The sequence below is a fragment of the Cylas formicarius genome, unplaced genomic scaffold (assembly GCF_029955315.1).
Source record: "Cylas formicarius isolate icCylForm1 unplaced genomic scaffold, icCylForm1.1 PGA_scaffold_4__25_contigs__length_36172078, whole genome shotgun sequence".
Lineage (NCBI taxonomy): Eukaryota > Metazoa > Arthropoda > Insecta > Coleoptera > Brentidae > Cylas > Cylas formicarius.
Genome location: NW_026844334.1, coordinates 24,158,574 through 24,184,325, shown reverse-complemented (window position 1 = coordinate 24,184,325; position 25,752 = coordinate 24,158,574). Strand labels below are relative to the sequence as shown.

The following is a 25,752-nucleotide window of genomic DNA, read 5'->3' as shown; positions in this document are numbered from 1 at the left end:
GTAAAACAAAGATTGTGTGAGTCAGGGCAAAAATTCTATGTGAGATTCTGTGGTGGAGCATTGCACGCGGCGGTTTAACCTCCGTTCGCTCCCTACAGAATCCTTTGTAATCGTCCAAAAAATTTTTGAAATCCGTCTCCACTAGGTGGATTTAGTGTTTTCAGTGTTTAGTGAACGTTTTAAAGTGATAATCGTCGCCGATCTCTTCGCTTTTCCCCGTTCACGCCGGTATGGAGGCCGGATGGTCCGTGGTGGAAGCGGGTGGTGTCGATTTTTTTGGTATCGGTCAAAATTGTTTTTTGCTAATTGAGCAAATATTGGTTATGTCTTCTTTGTACGTGTTGATCCATGACCAAAAGCGAAGATCCTCGACGGAAGTCGGCAATGGGCGAATGATCCTAACAGTTTAGCCCAACTTTTTTTGTGAAACGCATTATTGAATTAAAATTCTCTGTGAATATATACTTGTAGATTTTAGAATGAATTTAATGTTTTTTAACCATTTTATGAGGACAAGAACAGTATTCTCCAGAAAATATAGAAATTGGAAAGCTTTTGGTTTAAATTCAACTTGGTTTTCGTCAGAGGTTGATAAAGCAAACCAATCAAAATATGATCAAACGTCTGAAACAGTATTCGATAAAATCATACGCAAACAAATTCCGGCCGACATAATTCATGAAGATGATAAATGTATAGCGTTTAATGATGTCAGTCCGCAAGCACCAATCCATTTCCTAGTGATCCCAAAAAAAAGAATTGCTATGCTTGGGCTTTGTTCGGGGACTGACAGTGAGGTAATTATATTCTCGCCTCATTTTTAGTTTGATGTGTTATTAAAACAGCAAAACTTTTAAGCATTCACAAAATATGAACTATTTTAACAATATAATTCATATTTTAGATTTTAAGCCATATTTTATTAACTGCTAAAGACTTAGCCAATGAAAGGTTACCAGATGGGTATCGGTTAGTTATTAACAATGGAAGGGATGGTTGCCAGTCTGTATACCACTTGCATATTCACATTCTTGGAGGCCGACAAATGAATTGGCCACCTGGATAAATATCTATATATTTAATGATTAACCCTGGTTACCTATTATTTTTAGTTTACTTGTTATATATATCAAGATTGAATAAAATTTATTTTATCACAATTAGTTATAATTTATTTTTAAAGGTATCATCAAATTCTTTTTCCCAGTCATACTTTTGTTTTTCACTCAGATTGTAAGCTTTTCCATGTTTTCCAATACCACTCATAAATTTTTTGGCACCCACAATAATGGATGATTTATCTAACTTATTTGCATTTTTCTTTTCAAATTCTAGAAGTTCATCAAAAATTTGAATAAAAGCAGAATTATAGATTGATTTTCGGTCCGACTTGAGGCACCTTTGTGGAAATTTTACCAAGGAAGTTGCGAGCTGTATAGCCTGCCCTAAACCTGAAATCTTTACTAGTACTAGATTTTTAATATTTTACATACACCCACTTGTTCCACAAGCAACAATTCTATTCGCCAGTCCCCATTCAAAAGCCTCTTTCGCATTTAAAGTTCTCCCTGTTAATATGAGATCTAATGCTTTGGATAAACCAACCATGGCTGGTAGTCTCACTGTTGCTCCATCCACTAATGGTACACCTAAAATAAACTAGGCTTTAATTATAATACAACTCAAATCAGAAAATACCAAATCTTCGTCCGTAAAAACCCATTACTGCAGTATCTTCCATTACTCTCAAATCACAAAGCAGAGCCAATTCCATGCCTCCAGCAATGGTAAATCCACTTAATGCTGCCACCATAGGCTTTTGGGTATGTTTTATTCTAGGAACCTAATAAGAATTATACAGAGCATAACAAAAAAATTACACACGAAATTTTACTAGGAATTATAATAATACAAAACAGACCATCATCATTTGTGAAATGAGGTCTTCATTGTCTAAGTCTGCTTGAGACAATTCACTCAAGTCATATCCTGAACAAAAATTGCCTCCTACACCATATAACACAGCCACAAGAGAAGAGTCATCTTCTTCAAACTCATTTATTGCTTTATTTAATTTGACTGCAGTGTCAGTGTCAATACAGTTTCGTTTTTCAGGTCTATTTAAACCTATTGTAACTATTTGACCCACAGCTTCAGTAACAATACCTAGAATTAAATGTTTCATTCAATCTACTTAATATAATTCTGATGCTTTGTTACCATTCTTAATAGAGGATATATTTCGTTTAGCGACATGCAAAGTTGAACGGAACATTTTAAAATTATTAAAATTCAACTAGCATTGAAACTTTGTAACTTTTTAAAATATATGAATAACTTTTTGTTCTTCTTCTTATTTTACTCTTATTGGCCCTACTGCTAACTTTTTGTTCATTCTAGCTTAAATATATAATTTCGTTCTTGCTTCTACCTTCTAATGGCCATAACTACATCAGGTCATTCGACCAGCTTACAACAATTGTGAAAATTATTCAAAAATCCTAAAATCCTTCATAAGAGAAGGGTCTAGATTATTCGATCGTTCTCCAGGTTTATTAGCATATAGTTAATAGGTTCTCAAAAAAAAAGGTACTTTGACCGATAGCAAAACACGGCCTCCCCACTGTCACCGCGGACAAACCGGTCATCAACTGGCGTGGATAGGAAAAAGCAGCGGGGCCATCAACGATTACACACTTTAAAACATTTCCTAAACACTAAGAACACTAAATCCACACGGTGGAAACCGATTTCAAGTTTTTTGAGGACGATTACAAGGGATTCTGTCTGAAGCAAGCGGAGTTTAATCCGCCCTGTGCAATGCTCACGATAGAATTCGATAATTTGGACGGCTTGTAATGGGAATTCTTGTCGTCCTCTTAGTTATTAATGGGAATGAGAGAATCGAGGTGTTGCCGTTGTTTAATTCCTTGGCTTACCAAAAAATTTTCTTTTGCCGAACACACAAATTTGCATATGTTGCATAATGTTTAATTCATTCCACCATGAAATTGACGTGGAAAAACTGAAATACGATATCAACGAATCACATATTACAGTTGTCTGCAATAGTACTAACGCGTACGACAAATAAAAAAAATACCCGTTACTACTTCTAAATTAAATTTGCTTCACACGATCAGATTGACTTCAGTGACACGCTCGAAAGTTTATTAAAAAAACAAAAATTCTTTACCCAACTTTTCAAGTATTGATTGTTTTGCTGCTAAAAATCTACAAATGCGTTAATATCACCTATTCACTGTTTAAAAATCTCGTCGAAACAAATTAGTGAAACCAAACATGATGGAAGATAAAATCTTAGAAAAAATAAAGCATCTCTCTGTACCGATCTTGCAGTCCATTACCGAAGAAGAGAAAAAACATTTCAAACATTTCAATGAACGTTACTATGAAGACAAGTACTGTGTAGAATACAATGACGCTGTATCTAATAGAGATGTGCTTATACGTTTACATACAAACAAACTGGTGTTAATATGTTTGGCTCGGGGGCACGATATAATCCGTCATAACAAGGTTATTGAAAAGATAAACTTTAACATAGAAGGTTCTAATTTGTTGGATATAAACCTATCAGGCAGAAAAAAAGCAGGAGCAAGGAAGTTAAAGAAGAACCATTGTGTATGTTACATAAAGTGCAAAGGGGAAGATACTGAATACCCAGTGTATACATGTGTGCAGGGCTCCTTAATAGAAGTCAATAAAAATGTTATAAAGAATCCACAGTTGCTGGTTACAGACTCTAAAGGATTAGGTTATATTGGTGTACTTTCACTTAAAAGTTACAGCAAGGGATTATTGCCAGATCTTAATTATTTATTGTCAGAAGATGAATATGAAAAATATGTTAAAGAGAGAAAATAAATTCTTGTTTGCACAAACATTATAACTTTAACTACTAGGACCTTTTCTGAGAGGACACTTGGAATGTTACTGAAATAACTCCACCATGAAGCATTTTATATTGGATGCAAGCAAGAAATTGCTCCAGAAAGTCGGTTCGGAATTTTCAGTTCAGCGTTTTAGTATTCTTTAACAATCATATAAATGAGAATTATACCAAAAAGTAGTTCATGTAAACTACTCCAGGTATCTGAGTCTGTTCTATTTTAGCCTTCCAATGCAATGGTCACAGTTTTAATTTCGCTTTTGCACGTTAATAATTAACGCAATCAGGTCTGGTCTTAATGAAATATCTAAAAATTGAAATGTGCATAATTAAAATGCATTGTCGTTGTAAGTAAAATACTGCTTTATTTTTACTCTAGTACATATTGCACCACACAAATATATTATAACTTTTATAGCTAGTCCTAGTTCCTAGTTTCTTGAAGAAACCCGGCTCTTCTCCATACCTTTTCTAATAGAAGAAAAAATGGACTACCACAATTCTCCTCCGTCACCCCAATAATCTCAATTTTCAATACCAATTTACTGCAATTCAAAGAATAAAACTTAAATATAATAAAATGTCCTTAAAATTTATTTTCACGTCAACCTATACATATAACAATAAATAGTTTTTAAAAATCATCTCCAACTTTTACAAAATTGAGGGAGAGCAGCTCGTGAACCGTCGCCCTTTCTCTCGGGTTGTGTTTAAAACATAATTCTAAAAAGTCTAAGCCCTCATCTGTCATATCATCTGGCGGATCGGGACTTTGTCCCATTCCTACTTTAAACATTATTTGGTAGTTTGAGTCGAAGTGGGCCCAGGGACGCTGAAAAAGAGATATTAATATGTACTTTATAGAATGTCCAATGACAATCATACCTTTCCTGAAGCCATTTCCACCACCACACATCCCACAGACCAAATATCTGCTGCTCTTCCATGTCCCTCACTAAGATTTTTTGTAAACACTTCGGGGGCCATGTAAGCTAAATCAACGTTACATAATCTACAAAACTTATCAACAAAGAAACAACTTTCCTACCTTGGGTACCAACAAACCCCTGCAGTTCACCAGGCATTGTGGAATTCGATTTAATTTTGGCTGCACACCCAAAATCCCCAATTTTTAAACAGTTTCCCTCTTCCGTTAAAAATATGTTTGCAGGTTTTATGTCTCTATGCACAATGCCGTGATCATGCAAACACGCCATACCACATAAAAGCTGGTATGCATATTTTCGGACCAATAGTTCTGGCAGTCCACTTTCAGTAGCGTTTATCAGATTCTCCAGTGTTCCTTCAGCGCAAAACTCCATGAATATCAACATTTTATCCTGCAATATACATCCATTATATCAAAATCAAATACAACAAAGTTCAGCAATGTTGTAAAGAGAGTTGTTGATAAAGATACAACTCTGCCAGTAACCAGGGATAAATCCAGTTATTGAATCTTTGAAAAAACAAAAAAAAAAATGACATCTGTGAACTCACTCCTATAATGCCTATGATTAGAGTTCCAAAAAGTTTTGAGGTGAGAGTAAAAAAGTTTTTTTATGAAACTTTACTTACTGGATATATTTCCAAACCAAAGTACCTAACCAAATTTTCATGAATACACCCTTCAAGAATTTTCATTTCTTCAGTGACATTCTTAACGGTCAGTTCATCATTGGCTTGCAGCAAAAGTTCTTTAACAGCCATCATTTCTCCAGTATTATTATTAACGGCTGTATAAACTTTTCCAAATCTGCCTTGACCTATTTTTATACCTCTCTGCCAGGAAAAAGTTACATTTCTTCTTTTTATTTGTTTTCGCTTGTCCAAATTAAATTCTACAACCTTCCCTATTAAGTTTTGCTTAGAAAGTTTATCATCCAACTTCAACTCCAAAGCTTCCAAAGCTTCTCTGACTCGTTCTGGATGTGTTTTAGGCGGCAACATAATTTTTATGGAGCATATGTTCTTGCCTTCTCTTTTTATACTAAAATAATAAACACACTATAGACTTGTAATAAAAGATTAGATGAAAGTTACATTTGATTGCCAAAATTTATTGCGTCCATTAATTCAGAGTTTGGCGATGTTTGTTCTATACTAGTTTTTCTTGACTGGCCTGATCTCTGGCTCTTGTAAGAAGGTCGAGGACTGGGTGATGAACCTCTAGACCGTGTCCTTATGTGGTCCAATGATTTTGGAGAAGCAGTGTAAAATCCACTATCAGGGGTAGATGCAGCTCTGGTGCCTAAACGTTTATAGCTTGTCAAAATAATCAAGTTGCATTTTATTATGGAGTATAAAATGTTTACCTATCAAATGAGATATACACTCATCCATACTTTTTTTGAGATCTTCAAACTCTTCTTCAGTCAAGTACTTTGTGTTGGCTGGTTCACAAACTGTCAGCAAAAATTCTATCCCTTGGGTTGCCCACCTAGGACGCAGGCCCCGCCCTCTTTCGCACCTCTCAGTTACAAAAGTCATCCAAAGTTTAGCAAAATGTACCATACTCTTCGTTAACTTGTGGCGGTTTGGACTGTCCGCCATTTCTTTATGAAACTAGATGAAAAAGCTGTTACTTGTTTTATGACAGCAAACGTTTGGTATCATAGCAATAAGTTAAGCTACATCAAAACAGAGGGTTGTGCATTTACTCTCTGTAAATTGCTACCACAATTTTCCACTTTACACGCTGTTTACTGATACAGTATGCATATAAATTCAACACAATAATTTGCAAAAGAAATAATTTCACAGACAAATAATCAACATGGTATAAAGCTCTAGAGGATCGAATTTCCTAAACCAATAAAGGTGATAAATATTATATTTTTATGTTTTCCAGCGCAATAATACTAACCTCAAAACCAAATCTGTAAATCTGCATGAGAATTTCTCTTACTCGAGAACTAAGCGCTGCCTTATCCGCATCCTCTAGATAATCCTTGTTGATGTAATCGAAGAGACCTTGTACCTTGGCTATTACTTCCGGTATTACACATTTTAAAGAAATGACTGAATTCTAAAAAGCGGTTATAAATAAGTGAATTTTCGGCTGTAATTCATTTTGCTGTAACGTACTTTTACAAAAACGAAAGTTGTCATGAAATATTCTCGATTCCTATCGTAATTTGAAGGTTCAAGGGAAAACTTTTTGCAAAACGCCATGGTTTTCATGCTTAGTTCCCTTTCTTCGTTAAAAACTGATTGTAGTTCTCGACATATCGCGAACAAGGTTTGTCTATAAGTCAAATAAAATCGTCATACAGGGTGTTCCTCATTAATACGTACATATTTAAAAAAATAAAACTTTAATAATAGCATATGTGGCATCAATGAACTTCTAACTACAGCACTATAAGTAAAAAATTTGATGCTTGGGAACTGTTTCCACAATTATTGTAGTAAAAAAATGACTACGCCACAAACATTTTTGCTAGCTATAATAAACTTAAAAAAAATACGAAAAGATAACAGCAGCAGGTTGCCATATCCTTATTTGTTTTTATTGAAAAAGACTTCCCCTGACCCCTATTTTAATTTGATCTATGACTTATGAAACACCCTGTGTAAGTGAGAAAATACTACATACTTTAATGTGTTTGCATCATTTTTTTGAACCTCTTCCAAAAGCTCTTCGCTTCGGCTTAGTAATCTCCCTCCAATCCTTTCAAAAATTGTTCCCAAAATGTTCCCATACTGCTTAAACAGCAATTCATGTCCTTTTGGTATATGCTTAATCACTGCACTGGAAAATAAATATTCCTCTTCCAACAAATTTTTTTGAAGAGTATTCTCATGTATTAAGATCCATTGTTCAAGATATTCAAGGTAGTCCTTAAAAACCTTTGTCATGTATTCGTCGAGTTCTTCCAGCTGTTTCTCGCAAGCAGGTTGTATGGTTTCCATCCCATCTTTAACAACCCGAACATAATTTTCAAACCTCTCTTTTTCAGTTATGCCTACTTGGAGGCCCCCTTTAAGTTCCCTCATTAACTGCCGCACGCTAAGGGGCGAGGGATTCTCCGGCTTATGTTCTAGCCTCATTTTAAGGTATTCCTGTATCACATCCAATGAAATCCTCGAAAGAAATAAGAACAAAGAATGGTAAGATGGTAATCCAATATTTTTTGCCTCTGGACTCCAAAAACCGTACCTCCTAAGTTCATCTTCTTCAGTATCACATAAATCCTAGAATTAAAATATAATTTTAACACCCAACCTTAAAAAAAAACTTCTTACATTGCCAAATATGCTGTTACTTTGGGGCTTCTCCAAAGTCCAATTAGCTTTGCGAAGAAGCTCAGTGTGGATCTTTTCCAAAAAATTTAAACTCTTATGAAGAGTTCGTGTTTTTAACACATTTTCAATATATCTCCTATATGGAGAAATACCATCTTCATCTTTTTTGGTGATTATAGATGCAACTGGGATAATATTGTACATCTCATTGTATTTCACGCAACGTTCAATGAGTAAAGAATTTGTACTATTATTACTGTCAGAGGAACTTTCTGAGATGTCATCATTTGACAAAGGCCAAGCATTGTGCCTAGTTTCTAAACACAAAACCAAACGCCCCAAGATTACTAATTTTTGCCTCTGAAGCACAGTCATATTATACCATAAGCTAATTGCTTTTACCTGCAAAGATGATATAATCATAAGTTTTTATATGTAGATTGTTATATTATTAAATATTTACCCTATTAATAAACTCGGGACTACTGTAGATTGGGTACAGTTCAGCAAAAGCTTTGGAAGAAGGAAAAAGTGCCTCCACACCTTCTAGTCGCTTCATTAAACCTTCAACCTCTCTTAAAGCTTCGGTGTGAGCTTCCATACATGACACACAGAACACCGACAAACAACCTGTACAATCTTCTTCAACACCACTATCGCTATTATTAGAAAGATATCTTCGTGAAGTCCTATTAAATTGATATGTCAATATATCATGTAGCAATGGGTCAACAGAATCTCTTGCTTTGCAAAGATACTCATCTTCTTCAGTGGGTGAGCGATCAGAATGATAGGCCTGAAGATCTAACCAAATTAGGTCCTTTATTTCAGTCTGCCAAAGAGATTCCTCTCGACTTATCTAAAATTATTAAAATTAAAAAATTAAATATTAAAGAATTTTCAATATATTAATGATAAATATAGGAGTTTTTTTTCATTAAACTTCAAAGATTGTAATATATCAGCACTAATTATTTATTAAACAATCTTTAAATTTTTGTTCAATTCTTCATTTAACTGTTGTGCTAATTTGTGATTGGTATTCAGTAAGGTTAGATCGATTATATTATACATTGCAAATAAACCTAATAAGTTGAGAGTAAGAATGGTGCAATGTAATATGCAGTTTTCTGGGATCCTTATTAAATGCCCATTAAAGGGAAACAGTCATTTGAATCAATAACCAATAATTAAATACATACTAAAAAAATTCAAACCTACCCCCCTTCTAGTGTTTTTCTCCTCTCGACTGCCACCCATCCTAATTAATATGCTCAATGTATGATAAAACTCGACCCTACTTTTGGGGCATTCATCTTCTTGGGAAATACTCTCGTTCCTTTTTACATTATCCACCATTTCTTGACATTGACTAACATTTTGTTTGTGGCAAGCAAATGTACGACCCTTTAAGCACATAAACCTTCGGTCACTTTCAATCTGATAGCTTGGAGTTCCTGGCTTCGTGTAATGGTGATGATGGAGTCCATATTTGGTAGCACTCTCAATATCTAATTTTAAATCTCTTTCTGAACCCCTATGTAGCTTCATCTGCCGTTTGTGAGATCGTCTGCTAAATGCTAAAAATATCCTAATATCACTAAAATCCACTGATTTATTCTATTTTTATTACCTTGTTCCATATCCGAACTATCTGCCCTTGCAATAAGTTCGTCATACATAGTGCTGAATGTGTTTCTTCTATGAAGTGTATGTTTAGATTTTACTTTTGTTGATGTATCTGATCTAGGTAAGAAATTTAAAAAAAAATTGATTGCTGTATCACTAATAATTTTCTATGAAAAACTGGCTGCACATAGAATTAAATTTTTAAAATTTTTATTTCTGATATCCCACTATTTTGCTTTATTTATATCTATATTATTTTATTTGGGTGTTAATGAGAGAGTGTTAAAGTGGCAGCCTGCGCCTTTTTCAAATGAACTTAATAGGTACATCCCAAAATAACTAACTCCACTTAACTATCTAATCTACAGAGTTTGCAGAAGAATTATAAATATACATGGCCAATAAATAATTTCTATATTTTATTGGAAATACAATTTTGTTATCATTTTGTGTAATTGACTCACACAATTAACTAATTTAGTGAAAGTGTTTGTCTACTAGGGTATCGAAAATAAACAAATGACGGAATGATTAAGCTTTTCATAAACTGGAACAACTGTTTGCTTTTGCGTGTTATCATGAAGGGGATCTTTATAACAGTATTCTTAGGTACCACACAAAACCACTATCATAAACTGTGAAAATTAGGTAGTAATTTAATTTCACAAAAATAGGAATAAAGTCCTACTAGAAAAAAATTATCTCTATCAGCAAGGGCTCAACGATTTTGCGAATTGGTTTCAAATGAATTGAAGTAAATATTTATAGTAGGTCCACTTACCCAGTATGTTTCTGCTTTTTTTCTCTATTTTTTTTCAAAATTTTTGTTCTGGGTGGCGTTTTTCCAAAAACATCGTACAAGCTAACTTCATCGTTCGGGCTTAAATCCTCATCCATAATAAAATTTATTTTAAAATAACCTAATTGTAATGTACATAGAAAAGATTTATTATTAAGTTTTAACATAAAAAATAAAATTTTTAATCTAACCTATAATTACAGTTTTCAGAATGAATGGTGTTAACTATGGTTAACCACCAAAACAAATCAAATTTATGGTCAGTGCTCCAACTACAGAAACAGATTTTCTATGTGGATTTTGCCGTGAGCAGTGCGAATGGCGGATTAACCTCCGCTCGACTCCTTTATAATTCCTTGAATGAGTCTCAAAAGTATTAATAACGATTTGAGTATTTTTAGTGCATTGTGAGTTTTGTGAATGTTTTGGAAGTATGTGTTGCAGACTCCGCTGTTTTTGTCATTCACCCCGGTTGGAGGCCAAATGGATAACCAGTGTGGTGGAAGCTGGTAGGAAAGGCTTTTTTGTGTTCGGTCCAAAGACGCTACAATCTTTGGAGAAGTCAAAGTTTAGTGTTAGATACCAATAAAAAGTTGAAAAAGACGAATGATCCTAGTTGTTTGTCTAACATTTTTTTTTTTAAATTTAGTGAATCAAGTTTCAAAGCTTTAATCTTTTAAAATAGGAACTATGGAAAATCCTTTCTGTGGGGATTTTGTGGTGAAGCATTGCACGCGGCGGTTTAACCTCCGTTCGCTCCTTACAGAATCTCTTGTAATCGTCCCCAAAAAATTTGAAATCGGTTCCCACTGGTTTGATTTAGTATTTTTAGTGTCTAGTGAATGTTTTGAAGTGATAATTGTCGCCGATTCCATCGTTTTTCCCAGTTCACGCCGATATGGAGGCCGGATGGGCCCGGATGGTCTATGGTGGAAGCGGGGGATGCCGGTTTTTTATGGTATCTGTCAAAACTGTTTTTTGCTAGCTGAATAAATTTTGGTTAGTTTTCTTCTTCGGTGTGTTGGTTATTGACCAGAAGCGAAAATCCTCAGTAGTCGGCAATGGGCAAATGATCCTAGCAGTTTCGCCCAACAGTGTTTGTGTAACGTATCTCTGGTAAAAACCATAGAGATTTGTAGAGATTTTCTGAACCTCAACATGATTAAATTATGAAAAGTAAAACGATCTCCTTCACTCACATCCGATTTCCTACCCTTATGTGTGTAATACTAACAGTGACTAATTAACTAAACCTTAGTTTAAAAGTATAAATATTATATAACAAAAAGAAGGTCCCATCTAAAGAGCTGGTAGAAGGTTACGATGCCTTGCCCATTATTAAGAAAGAAGAAAGAGGTTAGAGGTTTTGGAGCCGTATTAATCATGAAAATATTTACGCTTTAAAGGAAATGTTCAATATACCACCAGAAAAGCTACCTTCGTGGTTACCAGACGAAGAAAGACTTAACGTTTTATTTGGACCTCTTAGAAACCGAGAAGTGAATCAAAGAGATTGGGAGGATAAGATATCTTCCTGGAAAGCGATAATCAAAATTTATTGTGAAGCCAACAATATTTTTTGTTTTACTTTATCAAATCTTAAGGAAGTATTTCAGCGGCATGGAAGGCCCCCTAACTGTTTGGAGGAAGTAATAGAAAGCATGCTGAAAAACAAAGAAATTGAAATTCTTGAATCATTTAACAGGAAGCCCGCTGAAACTTGGAGTGAATTAGCATTGAATGTGATTTTGAAACCTGTAACTTGGTCTTTTACTAAAATGAAAACAAAAATTTTTTATAGTCTAAATGACTGCCAATTTGTACATTTAGAAGTTGTTAAGAATAAAAGTCAAACTTTGTTGTCTTCAGTTCCAGAGAGTTATAGAAAGAAACTCATAAATGCGCATGAACTAACAAAATTATCAAACATGAATTCAAAAACGAGTGATATAAAACTTTTGTTGCATTATTTGTATTTAAAGGATAAAATTGACATTCGAAATATAAATGCCAGAACACAGAATGAACTTGAATCAATTGTACTAAAAATTTATGAGGCAGGAAAAGATAAAACAATAACTGAATTAGATATTGGCATTTATATTTTGGAAGAGAATGAAAACTTGCTGTCCAAACATATTGAAACCATGGAAGATGAAATTCAAAATTGCTTAAAGAATGCTAAAATACATTTAGCTCAAAAACATAGGCATTCGGTAAGTTTTTAAATCATGCACATACATTTTGTTAAGTTAATAATTCTTAGGCTAAAGTGTGCCTTATTAAGAAGCATAGCTTAGAGAAAAGACTCCAAAAAAAGATAAATGCACTTCATAACATCCAAAATCTTCTGGAACAAATTAAAGACAGTCATACAGATGCTCACATATGGGAAGCATACAAAAGTGCGCTCAATGCATTTAACAAAACTTACACAGACATTGGACTTACGGAAGAAGCTGTTGAAGACACTATGCTAAAATTGGGCGAGGTAATCTATTATTTTCATTTTACTTTGTGGTGATACTTGTATATTTAAGGTTTTGGAAATAAATGAGGATATACAATCTGCTTTGGCTCACCAAATACTTGAAGATAACTCAAGCGATATAGAAAATGAATTGGAGGAGCTATTAAAGGGTTCACATTCTAATAAAGACCCTCCACCTGATGATGAATCTGGTCTTAGTGATGATCTAGAAAATCGATTTCAAAAGTTAAAAATTCCTTTACCTAATGTGCCAGACACCAATGTATTAATGCCAGAATGTGTTTAGTTATATTTGAGCAGATTAAGAATATATGGAATAATATCTAGAGTTAATAACAAATCAACATGTTTTTTGTTTATTGCTTATTATTATCCTCTTTTTGAAAATCAAATAACCATTCAAAATAACTTCACTCTTAAATGTAATTTAAAACTGGGGCTCATGGAGACTTGTCACATATTTTTCAACCTTTTTTAAAAACTTGAAGTGTATTTTCAATCATAGAAAACATATACTGCAAAATGTTTTATTTTCTTTCAATTTTTCAGACATTTGTGTAATGTAGTTTTGTGAACTAAAAATACTGTTAGCTTTTTACATTTTTGAAAATTGTATAATGGAACAGTTGCCCATAATTTTAAGGGGAATGTTTAACTGTAACAATATATGTACATATTATCAAATGAATGTTTGTTTTTGCAGTACACACAATGGATCCTATGTTTTTTTTTGGCAAAAATTACAGACGATAAAAAATTACTTATATTAAATTTAGTATATGCATGCAATTCCGGGCATGGTGGATGAGCTTACAATGTGTTGCATATCCAGAATAGCCACTTGCCACTTTATGTTTAGAGTATTAGACTCTTAAATATGACATAGACTTTTGTTGTCCAAAATAATATCAATATAAATTTGGAATGCATGTTACCTGCTTCGCTTAAAAAATTACAAATTGAAGATCTTGGGATCTTTGTGCCATCACTGCAGCTTTACATGACACTGAACGGAGCGAATTCTAGACCGCTACACAGGCAAGACAGTTAATTAGTTTTCTTCAGACAGTGATGGTACCAAAAGAGATTTGACCTAAGAATGTGAATTTTTTGCTCAATAGTACAGAAAAACGGCAACTAATCTTTGAAACAATTATAATAAAAAAATTGCAAATTTTTGTTAGACTATAGAAACTACACAAAATTTTATTGAGCAGTATATATGAACTTTGTCCTACCTGGTTTTAATTTTTCACAAAAAATAAAAAATATTTATTAAATTGAAATATGTGTAGACATATTACCAATTGCTATAAAATGCAATTCTTTACTGCATGGATCTTTGGTGCCGCTAAAATATAATCTCAATCGACAAGTGTAGTAGAACCGATTGTGCACAATGCATATGAGCTTTACATTAAAAAAATATACAACTGAATTATGCTATAGAACAATTTTCTGGATTAAAAATTAAATAAAAAAAAATCGAATATATTATTTAAATATACATTAGGCGGTAGTTGTCATCCTGATTGGGCAACTTGAGCAAAGAATGAATGCACATATAGTGATTAATGAAACAGCACCCTTCACACAACTGCTCATATTTTGCTTCATTTCAAATCATACTAAAAATTTCAATAATCATCTAGGTCAAAGTCCACAGAGTCTAATTCTTCTAGTTGCAGGCTCTGGAAGTCCACTTTGTATCTCAGCAAACCTGCAAAAAGAAAACTTTCTTTCTAAATTTGTATCATCTCTCTAGGTATCTAGCAATTCATGCAAAGATGCAATATATTTTGAGATATGCCGCAAAGTAGATATGTATTGAGGAAGTTATGTTAGGAATGAATTTAGCTTCTCAGTGTTAATTATTTAAATCAAAATCTTCAAATCCACTTCTACAATTTTTGATAATGGTGGATCGGAGCGACTATAACAAAGATCTGATTATTCAGTATTTAATATATGAAGGTCCTTCTGTCAAAATCATGCATTCTGAAGAAACAGGTTTTGTTAGTATTTACTTATTGCTGCGCTGAAAACCAAATGTTTAACACTTTTTCTATATTTGAAGATACTATCGCAATTTGGCATACATTATATGCTACGAATTACACCCAATTAAAAGGGCATTCTATAGAGAAGCAAATGTACACTACATGTTATACTCACCATTGGATGGCCGGACAGGAGAGTTCCACACAATTTTCGTTTCTCATTTACAGCAAGATACTTTCCCATTTATAAAAATCCATATTGTCAACAGCAAGATTCTTGCCACAAAAAAGAAATGCCGTCTAGTTAAAGATAGTTTGCTTAAGTTGTTGAATAATGGTTTTTATGAAAATCAACAGTTTGGGAAATAAAGGATGAAATACCAACGAGTTCTCTTATAAACTTTAAATACATTAAGGCAGTTTACATGAAAATTATCAAAAACAAACAGGCAAGTTCTAATTTGAGAAAAAATGAAGATGCAAATTACTTTAATCCACTGGAAAACCAATCATTTCAAAATAAAAGACTACACCGCTTCTCTCTGACAATATTTTTTCTATATAAACTATTAAGTAAAAACTAGGTCGAAAATATTGGTAATCCCTATTAATTTATATTTAATTAATGTGTTAAACGGTGAAAGACAGACAGAACACGTCAATATGAATACAGAAGTCATTAAATAATTTCATTAACTGATAAAGAGGGCCTTGGTTCAAAAAAATGTTTTTTGGGGTTACAGTCAATGAAAATGTAGTTGGCTCAACTTAGGACGCTAAAATTGTACCGACCCATTATTCTGAACTAATTTCTGTTAAAAAGCCTGGAAAAATGGATAAGTGCAGATGCCCTTCTACGGAATCCCATGAGTGCCCTCCAATCCTCATAACCAGAAGACAAATCAACAATGCTACCTTATCTTGGTTAATAGAATAAACCAATCTATGAAGAACAAAGAGATCGCAATTAATTATGCACTACCAGAATTGCTCTATGAGACTACAAAAGCCCGAGCAATCGATCCCATCATATGTAAATGAATATGTTGTATGCTGAAAAATAGAAAAATACGACATCTATGGACCTACTGGATATCCTCTGACTATGGGATGAGATGGTTCTATCGGCATATGCAGACGACGCCATAGTACAAGGTAAAAGTGAAAAGATTGATATGGCTCCAAGCCATTTTAGATACTACATGCAAATGGTTCTGGAACCAAAATATGACTATGAACCCCCAGAAAAAAGTAGTAGCATCATTCACATACATTCACAGAAAACTGGACAATTTGGTACTTCCTTTCTTACTAATTGAAAAAACTATGAACTTCTCAACCAATGCGAAATATCTGGGAAACACCCTAGATAAAAGGCTAAACTGGAACTTGGTAGACCTGTATGGCGATCATGGGTGGGCTCAGCGTTTACAGCTACCCCATAGACCCCAGTGCGCTTCCAAGGCGGTAAGAAAGTGTCAAGAGGCCTGTCATTTAAATTGGGACAATTTTTCCGTGGCTAAGCGGTCCAAAGTGCCTGTTATTTTTAAGCTATGGCGACAAGACTTAGGGTACACAAATTGATTTCAAAATAAGTGATATTGAGACTGTATTCAATGGAAAGTTGTAGCTTACGGAATTCAGCGATAATCTTACTGCTCTGATTCCGTTTGTCAACACCTTGGAATGAGGTTTACCTCGTGGCCAGCTACAAATAAAAGCTGGCGGACGTTTTGAAAAAAGAGCTCAATTTTTTTTTGAAATATCCGGGATGTGATAATAATTACCACTATGAAATTGAATAAAATAATTATAAACCATTGAAAAACTCAGTTATATCCAATATCCTACTTACATAAGGCATCGATCGACAAATATCGCCAATGCTAGACAACATTGCGCAATTTGTGTGAATGTGAGAATTGGAGCAGGGCGGAATAGCACAATCAGTGGTCCAATATATTGTCTCTGATTGAAAATTGTTTAAATACTGTCGTTACGTTAAGTACGGGTTTTCCTGCGATATATTTGCAAAAGGGGTTTACGTTGGCGAATTCTCTCAAAAAGCAAGGTTGAACGTCGCAAGAAGGGAGAGTCAGGACACATTTTTAATCATCGGCAATGAGCAAAGGAATTCTTTTGGCTATTTGACACTCCGTTTCAGGTTTTACGACAAGTCGGACTTAATTCATACAGAACATTATAGAGTTAAGAAAATATCACGTTTTTCTTAGCATTTTTTGTTTTGTTTCTATTACCATTTTTAATCACGTTTATTCCTGTTAACTTAAATTATTGTGCTTGGTATTTAAGTTAAAGCAAAGATTATAAGATAGAGGGGAAGGTCGCCTATGCTGTTACGAATGCTATCTAATATTTGTGTCCAAGTACTAAAGTACTGTCATAGCGGTTTAAAGTAATGCGACACACTGAAAATACTACAGTAGCTTGTAACGGATAACAGCACTTTATTTATATTTTAATAAAAAAAAAATTAAAACAATTTCGACATAAATTATTTTTGTCCACGTTTTACCTTTCAAGCTTTAAATTGAATTGAACCGTACATTCCGCGCATTTTCCGTTTTCATGACTGGACACAATCACAAGAGGCGTTGAAACTCGTGTACGCTTTTTACATTGCCACTAATGGGAGGCTTCCCCTCTATCTTATACTTTTTGAGTGCTGTGGTGGTTCATTTTGGGTCGTGGCGGAGATGTGGCAACAGCGCGAGAGTCAGTGCCGTCTGTCACACAAAGTTGTAGGTAGACAAGCACTTGACTTTTCATTCTTGTTCTCATAATAGTTAGATTGTTAATATGGGTTAGCTTTGCAAAGCATTCTGGTCGGTTCGTAAAACTTGTGTTATTGTCGGAATTGTCGTTCGTCGATAATATTTGTAATATTTGTACAGGCCGGTTGGTTCAATGGACTACTGAATAAATCATAAGAGTGTTGTTCTTGTTGAGAGGATAAATTACGAGATTTTATTTTCTCATTCAAAAAAACAACCAACTCAAAAAACCAATAATTACTGTCCAGAACAAACGCAATAAAAACGACCACCTACCAAATTGCTGAGGCCATACACGGGCTAAAATTAGTTGCATAAAAATTTCGAATTAAAAACTGCTTCACCAACCTTAAGGTCGAATTTTGATGAGGCAGGCCCTTGCGTCGGCGGGTGGCCGCCAGCCTGAAGGGAACAGGAAAACTATACCTTTATCATATTTTTTAGATGTATTGCGTATTACCCCTCCCTAATTCCCTACTTTTATATAGGGCTGGAATTAAAAAAATTACCTTTTTAAAGTAATTTTGTAATTTTTGTAACCAATAAACTACATGCCAATTATGGGCAGATACTTTCGAAATGATTTGTCCGGAACTCATCTCCATTATTTTGAATGTAGTCCTGTAACATACTTCCGTAGGCTTTCAGCGCCGGTATCGTAATTAGTTTTTCCGGGCTGTTAGGCCGTGGTCTACAGTGAAGTGCAGAAACCGAAGTCGCTAAGGAAAAAGAAAGTCAAACTTTTGTGCACGATACATGAAAACCCACAGAATCTACGACCGAACAGAGAACAAATCTACCAAACTCGAAGAGATATAGCTCAAAATGACAGTCTAGTCTTCCTCCGAACGGAAGATTAGTGCCAAGAGAAGAGTGCCGCGCGTTGAGACAACTCAACAAGGACACTAGCCTCATTGTCTTGCTAGCAGATCAGGGAAACGCTACAGTGGTTCTTAGCAGACACTCCCCTACGACATACAAATTAGCCCAACATATCGAAATTGTTACGCGGAACCAGCTTTTACGTGAGGGATTCGAGACATTTTATCGAGTCTATTAAGGGCATTGTGGTAACACTCGCAGATATACTGGTCAGTTTGGAAGTAGTCTCCCTGTTTACGAATGTCGTATCGTATATCATCCGAGACAAAAGATGAAAACTATTAAAACATTCATAGACAGGGAGACTAGAATCTCCGATGCAGAACACCGGCGGAATTAAATGATTTAGAGAGAGTGCTAGAAAAAATCAAATCAAAAGTCAAGATACAAAAGAAGAAACGCCACCGGACAGTCTAGTCTTCCTCGATTACATCAGAGCCGTAACGATCGGATCGAAACATAATAAAAAATCAATGTTTAAACCCATCGTTGTGGTCGGCCGGGGTATACAGAATCTCATGTTCCTATGGAGACGTCTATACTGGTACATCGAAACGTAGCATCACTACACGTTTAGCGGATTTAGCGGAGACGATCTCGCCGCTTTGGACAAGTAGAAAAATAGGCGGTTGCAGAGCATGTTTCCGAACGAAGATCATAACATCAGATTTGAAAACGGAAGTATTGTTCATACAGAATCACTATTATGCGAGATTACATCGAGAGGCCATCGGCCAAAAACACACACAAAAACTGTATTCCACCAACTCGGCAAGGGGGCGGCCCGGACCACCGCTCAGTCCGCCCTACGTCCTAAGCGTTAGAACAGAGGTACGACTTCGACAACCGGCACCACTACCGCAACAGTCGTAGCACTACATTCTACGGTTTACTGAGGATGGTTGCTGCAGTAGCAGTTCAAAGCTTTGGTAACAAAACCAATAGACCATGGCCTAACAGGCCGGAAAAACTCAGTCCTGTAATTTCCGATTTCATTCGAGAGAAACAGAACGCACCTGTTGTATCCAGCGACTGCACGCATGCGCACGTAAAAAAACCCACTGACTCGAATAAATGAAGATAAAAAAAATATATTTTCCAAGAATGATCACAGCACAAAACTACAATAATTTAAATGCATTATTTTAGAAGTAGATGAATACAAATTGTGAAAAATAAACCAAAACTGAAAATCCGGAACTATCAACAGTGGTGTTACTGACAAAAGCACTATCAGCATGCAACATCAAACTGTACCTTGATGAGTGTATATTGTTAGGATCGTTGAGTCGCAGGACAGCATAGAACTCTAGATACAATTAGTAGTCATCTAGATCTACATCATCCAGTGGCTCATCAGCTTGCAGAGACTGAAAGTCCACTTTGTATCGCAGAATTCCTAGCATATCCAAGCAGCGTAAAAAAAAAGGGACAAACAAAAAGTGATAGTTAAAGCTCATTGCTTTAATGTGTGGCAATTTTCAACTTAATTGCAGAGCGACACTGTCTGGACTAGTTTTCAAAATATCCAAATTTAAATTAGCTGTTAGTTATAGTAAAACAAAAGAAGTTAATAATCAAAAAACTTAAACACAACTCACCACCAATTCCGCCAAAGCCCCTTACAAATTGAGAACCTTCCTGAGATTTGTCGGTGATAATTTCAAGAGTTGCACCAAAATTTTTATAATTATTTGCTAGCCATTCAAGAAGTGGTTGACACTCTACTAATTCTAATTCCACCCCACTCTATAAAAAAAAAATCCATGTAAAAACTAGTTGAGATCAAGAACACATTCCAAACCTCTTTATCTGTGAAGTGTGACTTGTCCTTTTCTTGTTCAGGGGTTAAATGCAAAACAGTTTCTGTTCCCGTTGTATGATTTTTTAAAACATATCGTTGTATGTCCAAATTTTCCCAACAAATTAAAGTCTCCACTGCTCCTAGTTCCAACCCCCTTAGTGTATCCTCAACACCAAAGCAATATTTCCCTGTGTCCTGGCTGATTTCATCAAAGTACCTGCCAATCAACTTCTTTTCTTGGATAAATTTCACATTTTGTAGGGATTCGGCAGCAAGTTCTATAGCTTGATTAAAACCATTTTCTCCACCATAAGATACATCAACCAATTTTATTACTTTTGCTTGCAGTCTCTGAAAAGGTCAATTACACTTTACAATTGTATTAACCGATCCATGGATTTAACAGGAATAAAGTTATTGTGTTTCTGCACCCACATTAACAAAGACAAAGAGGGGAATTCTCCTTTTTCTCATTCTTGCCAGATTTCAAGGGGTGTCATTAAAGAGTGTGGAGTGTGGAGTCCTTGTTGATGTTCAGGGGTTTTTGATTGCATTTCAAATCTGTATGACCAGAAACATGTAAGGAATTGTTTGTTCTTAATAAGTTGGCAGTTAGCAAATAAAAACCAAAAATCATCATGTTTAGAATTAGACTTAAAAATTATTGTTACTTAATTTTTTAGCCACCTGCAGGCCTCTACCTTAAACTCTAATAACAGCAGGTATTTTAGAACCGTTTTGCAAAACTTAAAAAAAATATATTTAACAATTATAAAAACTCTGCAATACTCACAGGATCAAACATATCTGACTGACTAAGTTCAGTTTTAAAATCAGCACTACCAGCCAATATTAGTCCAGCAATATTTGGCTTGTCATTTGTGATAAAAAGCTGAGTGGCTACTTCAGCAACCTTTCTAACATAGTTGTGCCGTTTCTCCATTCTTAAACGAGCAAAACGAAGTGCAGACTGACCACCTCTGCCATGCTTTTTTGGTAAATCTACTGTAAATTTATGAAGCACCTCCCTAGTATTACCTGAGTAAAATATGCATGTAAAAACATAATTTGCCCCCATAGAATTTTACCTTGCAAAGTACCAAACAAGGCACCATTACCATCCATGACAATAAAACCAAATTTATTGTCATCAGCAAGCAATGCTGTTAGAGCTTCTGTATGAAATTTATTGTCACATAAATACAAAGAAGTATTAATTGGTTTAAAAGGTTCAAAATCAATGTTAACTTTCTTCTCCTTGCCTTCATCTGTGACAATTGTTCCACAATAAATTACTAACCCATTTGGGGGCACTAGAAATATAAAAATTGTAATTAAAAATTAAATTTGCTTTCAAGAACAATAGCAACCTTTTGTATAAAGCTTCAGCCTATGTTGTACAGAAGTAATCGCTCCCAAAACCGATAATCTATTTACGCGAGATTTTATATTTGAGGCAGTACCAAATTCATCAGCTAACATTTTGCTAACCCTAGAAATCTGATCTTTTGGTGGAATAATAAGAGATATCATACTCGTTCCATTCCTGAAAGAGAAAACTATTAACTTTACAAAAAACTGGATAACTTTTTACAAACCCTCTGGCCAGCTCTAAGCTTTTAATTAGTTTCTTGATTTTCCAGATCTCCACATTACGATCGGCCGAAGTTTCCTCGCCCGACATATTTCTAATTTTTCAAAAGGAAACACGTCTGTACTGCAAAATGGCGTGGTTTCAATTTAACCACAAAGTTTGAAAGGCCGCTAGCCACAAATGCACTTTTTACTGGTTTGTCAGACAGTCAACCAATAACTGGTTTGAACTAGAATTTTATGGTTTATGTTTACAGTTTATAACATTGATGTTCCATGAACTTTGCGATGTTTTGGAAAACCAAACAAACTTTAAGCGAATCGTTTGGCTTAGCTGCTAAAAAATCGGCAAACTGATTTTTAGCAAACACAGGGAAGAAAAAGACCAAATGTTTCCTGATATTTAATAATAATAACAAAGGATTAATTTTTACGATTATTGCACATGTCGCATGATATGGTCCATGACGGATTCACATAGATCATCATTTATTTTTATTTTTTTTAATACAATTCCCAATCAGAAACCTTTTCTGCGATGTGATTCAAAAAAACATTGGGTGTCATAGTCAAAAACTTCCTTTGACCCGGTCAAGGATTGTTAAATCTTGTCCTTTATATGAACAGTTCTGTCTCCTTAACATTTTTCCAAGTTACTTTAAAAACTTTCTGAACGAAATCGAGTAGTATTAGTGTATTTGCCCAAAGCCAGCTTTCTTGGGAAGATAAAAAATAATGCACAGAATAGTAACCAAACAAAATTAAATTCTTTTATTTTCCAGATAGAAATAATAGTTTCGTTTTATTTGTTGTTATTTATTATGTTTATCTATGATAATGATTTAGTAATTCGTGGTTCAGGAATTTATAATGTATGAAAATTATGAAGTTCATCCAAAAACACAAGAGAGTTTTTAAATGCATTACTTTATCAGTCATGGGATTTAGGTAAAAGGATTGTATTAAATTCTTTATTGTAATAAATTACTGCTTTTATATGTATATCAGTGCAGGGTGGATGTATTACCAATTGAATCGAACAAGATACACTTTAAACAATGCCATGGATACTTCTGTTTTGGAAGAAATGGAAAAAAATATTTCAAATAAAGAAAGTGCAGAGCAAGAAATTGTGCATATTAAACCCTTTATAGAATCCAAGCAAAATAATGCAATAAGCAAGTTTTGTGATACTTTAAAATTTATTTATGCTAGACGTTTACTCGCAGTGGCAAAAAGCACTGAAAAATACTTTAGGTTAAAGGCAATTAATCAACTTTCCTCATTGAATTATTTAACTGATTGGCATTGCGAATTAATTGCTAACATGGTGGATCCTCACACTGCAGTTGCATTAGCTCGGATTAAACACACTGATGAAAGATTTTTCCTTGAGCCACCATACAGATATCATAATTACGACAAAGACATTCTAATTAATGCCATGAGGGAATTTTTAATCACTGTATATGAGAAGTCACGACATCCTTGTGTCGGTTATTTTTTATCAAAGGCTTTTGTTTATGAACATGTGAGTGTAATGTTACTATCCTAAATTCCAATTGCTTTTCACCTTGTCATTACAGGACAGTAGTCATATAGTTGATCATGACACATCATGCTTAGAATTAAGTAAATTTATTCAAACAGAAAAGGAGGTTTTGCCCTTATGCCTGGAGTCTCTTCTCCATCATGTCAGCTTGGAAAATTATTCTACGGATGTTGCCGACTTAAATGGTTTGCCATTACTTATGGAAGTACAGAGGCGGTATAAAGATAACATTAATATAACTATTAAACTATGTCAAATCTTATCTTATATGTCACTCCACAAGAATCTTCTACAGTCCATGTACACATCAGGTGCTTAATACTTTATTTGTTGTCAATGGATAATGAAATTACTGTCATTTAAATATCAAGGATGGATTGGTATTCTTGCAAAATGGACACACCATGAGGATATCAGAATATCAGTACCAGCTGCAAAAGCTCTGGCAAATTTAGATAGAGATAATGAGGCCCAGTACTCCAGTTCCCTTTACTTATTGCATCCTTTACATAAATCTAATTATACTGAAAATGCTGATGTGGTATTTATACATGGTCTTTTGGGAGGAGTTTTTTACACTTGGCGACAAAGAACTAACAATAAGACCAAACATAAACAAAAAGGTAGAGATTTTTGGATTTCCTTCTAATGTGATATCAAATATTAAAATTAATATTTTAGAACATCTTAAGTTGTCAACTAAAGAATATATTGAAAATATAAAAGACTTAATTGTGCCAGATGACTTTGAAATTGTATGGACTGACATCCCATTAAATTCTAGTCAAAACTGTGCCGGCCCTTTCACATGCGAAAGTCAGAAAATAAAAGAATATAAGGCAGATGACAGTTACACTTACTGCTGGCCAAAGGACTGGTTAGGTGTTTACAAGTCCAGTTAAATCTGAAAAATTTCCAATTTAAGAGACTTCTCTTTTTGTAGCAAATGACCTTAAAAATATAAGAATTATAGGAATAAATTATGATACTAGCTTATCAATGTGGGCACCATTGTGCCCACTTGAAAAAGAAAAGTTAACTTTGGATGAAAGAAGTGATATGCTGGCTCAAAAGTTATTGCAATGCAATTTAGGTAATAGACCTATTGTATGGATTACACACTCAATGGGAGGTCTCATTGTTAAAAACATTCTATCTAAGGGTATGGTAAACAAATATGTTTATTATATATGTAAAAAGATCAAATTTTAGCTTTCCAAAGCGATAATCCGGACCTAAAAAGGGTATGTACCAATACTAAAGGCATAGTATTTTACAGTACTCCTCACCATGGTTCCAAAGCAGCCAGTTTAAATCAAGCTGCATCACTAGTCCTATGGCCATCTGTGGCCGTACAGGAACTGAGAGAAAGTGAGTCATCAAACATATCTAGATATTTATGCAACAAATTATACACTTCTATGTAGATTCACCAAAGCTAAAACAAATTCACGAAGAGTTTTTGGAAATGACAAACAAGATTCCTATGAAGGTGATTACATTTGTTGAAACCAAACCAATAGTGGTGACAGCTATGAAATTTAATTTTGTATTGGTCGAGCCTCAATCTGGAAATCCTGGAGTGGGAGAATATTATGAAATTCCACAAGATCATCTTGGGATTTGTAAACCTGAAAGTAGGTAAGGAAGAAAATTTTTCATCCAGAAAACAATGTTTTCTGCTTGCATTTGCGTTTGTAGGTATTCATTTCTTTATCAAAGGATATTGCACCTGTTAGAAGAAATTACAAGTAGCAGCAGTTTTTAATTGGATTAATTTGTAATGAGTGTTTTGCTTATTAAAACTGTATTTGTAATTCTGTGAACTTTGATTAAATCAATTATCTAGTTGGTAAACGAGCAAATAGCATTACACATTAACAGGACATACTTGAACAACCAAGCATTTGTGCATCAATTGCACTTTTGAGACTAGTGCAAAATACATGTTAAGAGACAGCAAAAAACATCTTTTACAACATTTTGCCAGAAAAATGAAAAAAATTGACCTTGAACAGTAAGAGTCAACTATGTTAAGCAAACATA

General features: G+C 34.4%; 7 protein-coding genes across 10 annotated transcripts; 4 read left to right on the top strand and 3 right to left on the bottom strand.

Annotated features, from left to right (window-relative positions):
• The first annotated feature begins 376 nt into the window (after positions 1-376).
• LOC132700414 (uncharacterized HIT-like protein Synpcc7942_1390) lies at positions 377-1,066 on the top strand. The gene is made up of 2 exons (XM_060667718.1): positions 377-797; positions 905-1,066. The coding sequence occupies exons 1-2, from the start codon at positions 480-482 to the stop codon at positions 1,064-1,066; spliced, it is 480 nt and encodes a 159-aa protein (XP_060523701.1). The 5' UTR covers positions 377-479.
• A 79-nt stretch (positions 1,067-1,145) lies between these two features.
• Positions 1,146-2,384, bottom strand: LOC132700412 (probable enoyl-CoA hydratase). Its single transcript, XM_060667716.1, has 5 exons — positions 2,221-2,384; positions 1,922-2,166; positions 1,699-1,843; positions 1,500-1,649; positions 1,146-1,451 (listed from the first exon to the last, which is right to left on the bottom strand). The coding sequence occupies exons 1-5, from the start codon at positions 2,273-2,275 to the stop codon at positions 1,165-1,167; spliced, it is 882 nt and encodes a 293-aa protein (XP_060523699.1). The 5' UTR covers positions 2,276-2,384; the 3' UTR covers positions 1,146-1,164.
• Positions 2,385-2,651: 267 nt separating this feature from the next.
• Positions 2,652-3,963, top strand: LOC132700413 (protein Abitram). Its single transcript, XM_060667717.1, has one exon. The coding sequence runs from the start codon at positions 3,304-3,306 to the stop codon at positions 3,886-3,888; it is 585 nt and encodes a 194-aa protein (XP_060523700.1). The 5' UTR covers positions 2,652-3,303; the 3' UTR covers positions 3,889-3,963.
• Positions 3,964-4,256: 293 nt separating this feature from the next.
• On the bottom strand, positions 4,257-10,887 carry LOC132700410 (mitogen-activated protein kinase kinase kinase 4). The gene is made up of 14 exons (XM_060667714.1): positions 10,572-10,887; positions 9,795-9,907; positions 9,383-9,741; positions 8,625-9,020; positions 8,162-8,563; positions 7,512-8,110; positions 7,001-7,160; positions 6,780-6,941; positions 6,229-6,478; positions 5,957-6,164; positions 5,492-5,903; positions 4,962-5,253; positions 4,799-4,905; positions 4,257-4,745 (listed from the first exon to the last, which is right to left on the bottom strand). Exons 1-14 carry the CDS (start codon positions 10,754-10,756, stop codon positions 4,548-4,550), a joined length of 3,843 nt encoding a protein of 1,280 aa, XP_060523697.1. The 5' UTR covers positions 10,757-10,887; the 3' UTR covers positions 4,257-4,547.
• Positions 10,888-11,819: 932 nt separating this feature from the next.
• LOC132700613 (charged multivesicular body protein 7) lies at positions 11,820-13,602 on the top strand. Its single transcript, XM_060668042.1, has 3 exons — positions 11,820-12,805; positions 12,856-13,080; positions 13,130-13,602. The coding sequence occupies exons 1-3, from the start codon at positions 11,999-12,001 to the stop codon at positions 13,364-13,366; spliced, it is 1,269 nt and encodes a 422-aa protein (XP_060524025.1). The 5' UTR covers positions 11,820-11,998; the 3' UTR covers positions 13,367-13,602.
• Positions 13,603-13,756: 154 nt separating this feature from the next.
• On the bottom strand, positions 13,757-22,368 carry LOC132700612 (eukaryotic peptide chain release factor subunit 1). 3 transcript variants are annotated; one of them, XR_009618664.1, is made up of 8 exons: positions 22,160-22,368; positions 21,932-22,107; positions 21,650-21,874; positions 21,355-21,599; positions 20,562-20,912; positions 20,359-20,506; positions 20,015-20,156; positions 13,757-14,800 (listed from the first exon to the last, which is right to left on the bottom strand). XR_009618664.1 is itself a non-coding variant. In XM_060668040.1 (7 exons), exons 1-7 carry the CDS (start codon positions 22,243-22,245, stop codon positions 14,718-14,720), a joined length of 1,314 nt encoding a protein of 437 aa, XP_060524023.1. In that variant the 5' UTR covers positions 22,246-22,368; the 3' UTR covers positions 13,757-14,717. The 3 variants fall into 3 exon arrangements, 1 of the variants encoding a protein (XP_060524023.1); XR_009618665.1 differs by having other exon boundaries at positions 20,015-20,127; XM_060668040.1 differs by lacking the exon at positions 20,015-20,156.
• A 529-nt stretch (positions 22,369-22,897) lies between these two features.
• On the top strand, positions 22,898-25,749 carry LOC132701059 (protein SERAC1). Of its 2 annotated transcripts, none has more exons than XM_060668713.1 (9): positions 22,898-23,102; positions 23,163-23,685; positions 23,741-24,017; positions 24,078-24,329; positions 24,388-24,588; positions 24,650-24,868; positions 24,919-25,077; positions 25,134-25,347; positions 25,408-25,749. In XM_060668713.1, exons 1-9 carry the CDS (start codon positions 23,029-23,031, stop codon positions 25,472-25,474), a joined length of 1,986 nt encoding a protein of 661 aa, XP_060524696.1. In that variant the 5' UTR covers positions 22,898-23,028; the 3' UTR covers positions 25,475-25,749. The 2 variants fall into 2 exon arrangements, with proteins under 2 accessions (XP_060524696.1, XP_060524697.1); XM_060668714.1 differs by having other exon boundaries at positions 25,134-25,343; positions 25,408-25,485.
• Positions 25,750-25,752: the final 3 nt, after the last annotated feature.

Excerpts from the sequence above, each read along its gene's own strand:
- LOC132700410 (XM_060667714.1), bottom strand. The coding sequence starts at position 10,756 with ATGTTAAAACTTAATAATAAATCTTTTCTATGTACATTACAATTAGGT. Across the intron at positions 6,942-7,000 it reads CAACTTTCGTTTTTGTAAAA|AATTCAGTCATTTCTTTAAA; the intron begins GTACGTTACAGC and ends ACCGCTTTTTAG. Across the intron at positions 4,746-4,798 it reads TGGAAATGGCTTCAGGAAAG|CGTCCCTGGGCCCACTTCGA; the intron begins GTATGATTGTCA and ends TCTCTTTTTCAG.
- LOC132700412 (XM_060667716.1), bottom strand. The coding sequence starts at position 2,275 with ATGTTCCGTTCAACTTTGCATGTCGCTAAACGAAATATATCCTCTATT. Across the intron at positions 1,844-1,921 it reads TCATTTCACAAATGATGATG|GTTCCTAGAATAAAACATAC; the intron begins GTCTGTTTTGTA and ends AATTCTTATTAG. Across the intron at positions 1,650-1,698 it reads TTTTTACGGACGAAGATTTG|GTGTACCATTAGTGGATGGA; the intron begins GTATTTTCTGAT and ends AGTTTATTTTAG.
- LOC132700613 (XM_060668042.1), top strand. The coding sequence starts at position 11,999 with ATGTTCAATATACCACCAGAAAAGCTACCTTCGTGGTTACCAGACGAA. Across the intron at positions 12,806-12,855 it reads CTCAAAAACATAGGCATTCG|GCTAAAGTGTGCCTTATTAA; the intron begins GTAAGTTTTTAA and ends AATAATTCTTAG. Across the intron at positions 13,081-13,129 it reads CTATGCTAAAATTGGGCGAG|GTTTTGGAAATAAATGAGGA; the intron begins GTAATCTATTAT and ends TGTATATTTAAG.
- LOC132700413 (XM_060667717.1), top strand. The coding sequence starts at position 3,304 with ATGATGGAAGATAAAATCTTAGAAAAAATAAAGCATCTCTCTGTACCG.
- LOC132701059 (XM_060668713.1), top strand. The coding sequence starts at position 23,029 with ATGAAAATTATGAAGTTCATCCAAAAACACAAGAGAGTTTTTAAATGC. Across the intron at positions 23,103-23,162 it reads TTATCAGTCATGGGATTTAG|TGCAGGGTGGATGTATTACC; the intron begins GTAAAAGGATTG and ends TATGTATATCAG. Across the intron at positions 25,078-25,133 it reads CGTACAGGAACTGAGAGAAA|ATTCACCAAAGCTAAAACAA; the intron begins GTGAGTCATCAA and ends ACTTCTATGTAG.
- LOC132700612 (XM_060668040.1), bottom strand. The coding sequence starts at position 22,245 with ATGTCGGGCGAGGAAACTTCGGCCGATCGTAATGTGGAGATCTGGAAA. Across the intron at positions 20,913-21,354 it reads AGTCAGATATGTTTGATCCT|AGACTGCAAGCAAAAGTAAT; the intron begins GTGAGTATTGCA and ends TGACCTTTTCAG. Across the intron at positions 14,801-20,358 it reads GGGCTTTGGCGGAATTGGTG|GTTTGCTGAGATACAAAGTG; the intron begins GTGAGTTGTGTT and ends TTCTTTTTGCAG.
- LOC132700414 (XM_060667718.1), top strand. The coding sequence starts at position 480 with ATGAATTTAATGTTTTTTAACCATTTTATGAGGACAAGAACAGTATTC. Across the intron at positions 798-904 it reads GTTCGGGGACTGACAGTGAG|ATTTTAAGCCATATTTTATT; the intron begins GTAATTATATTC and ends TTCATATTTTAG.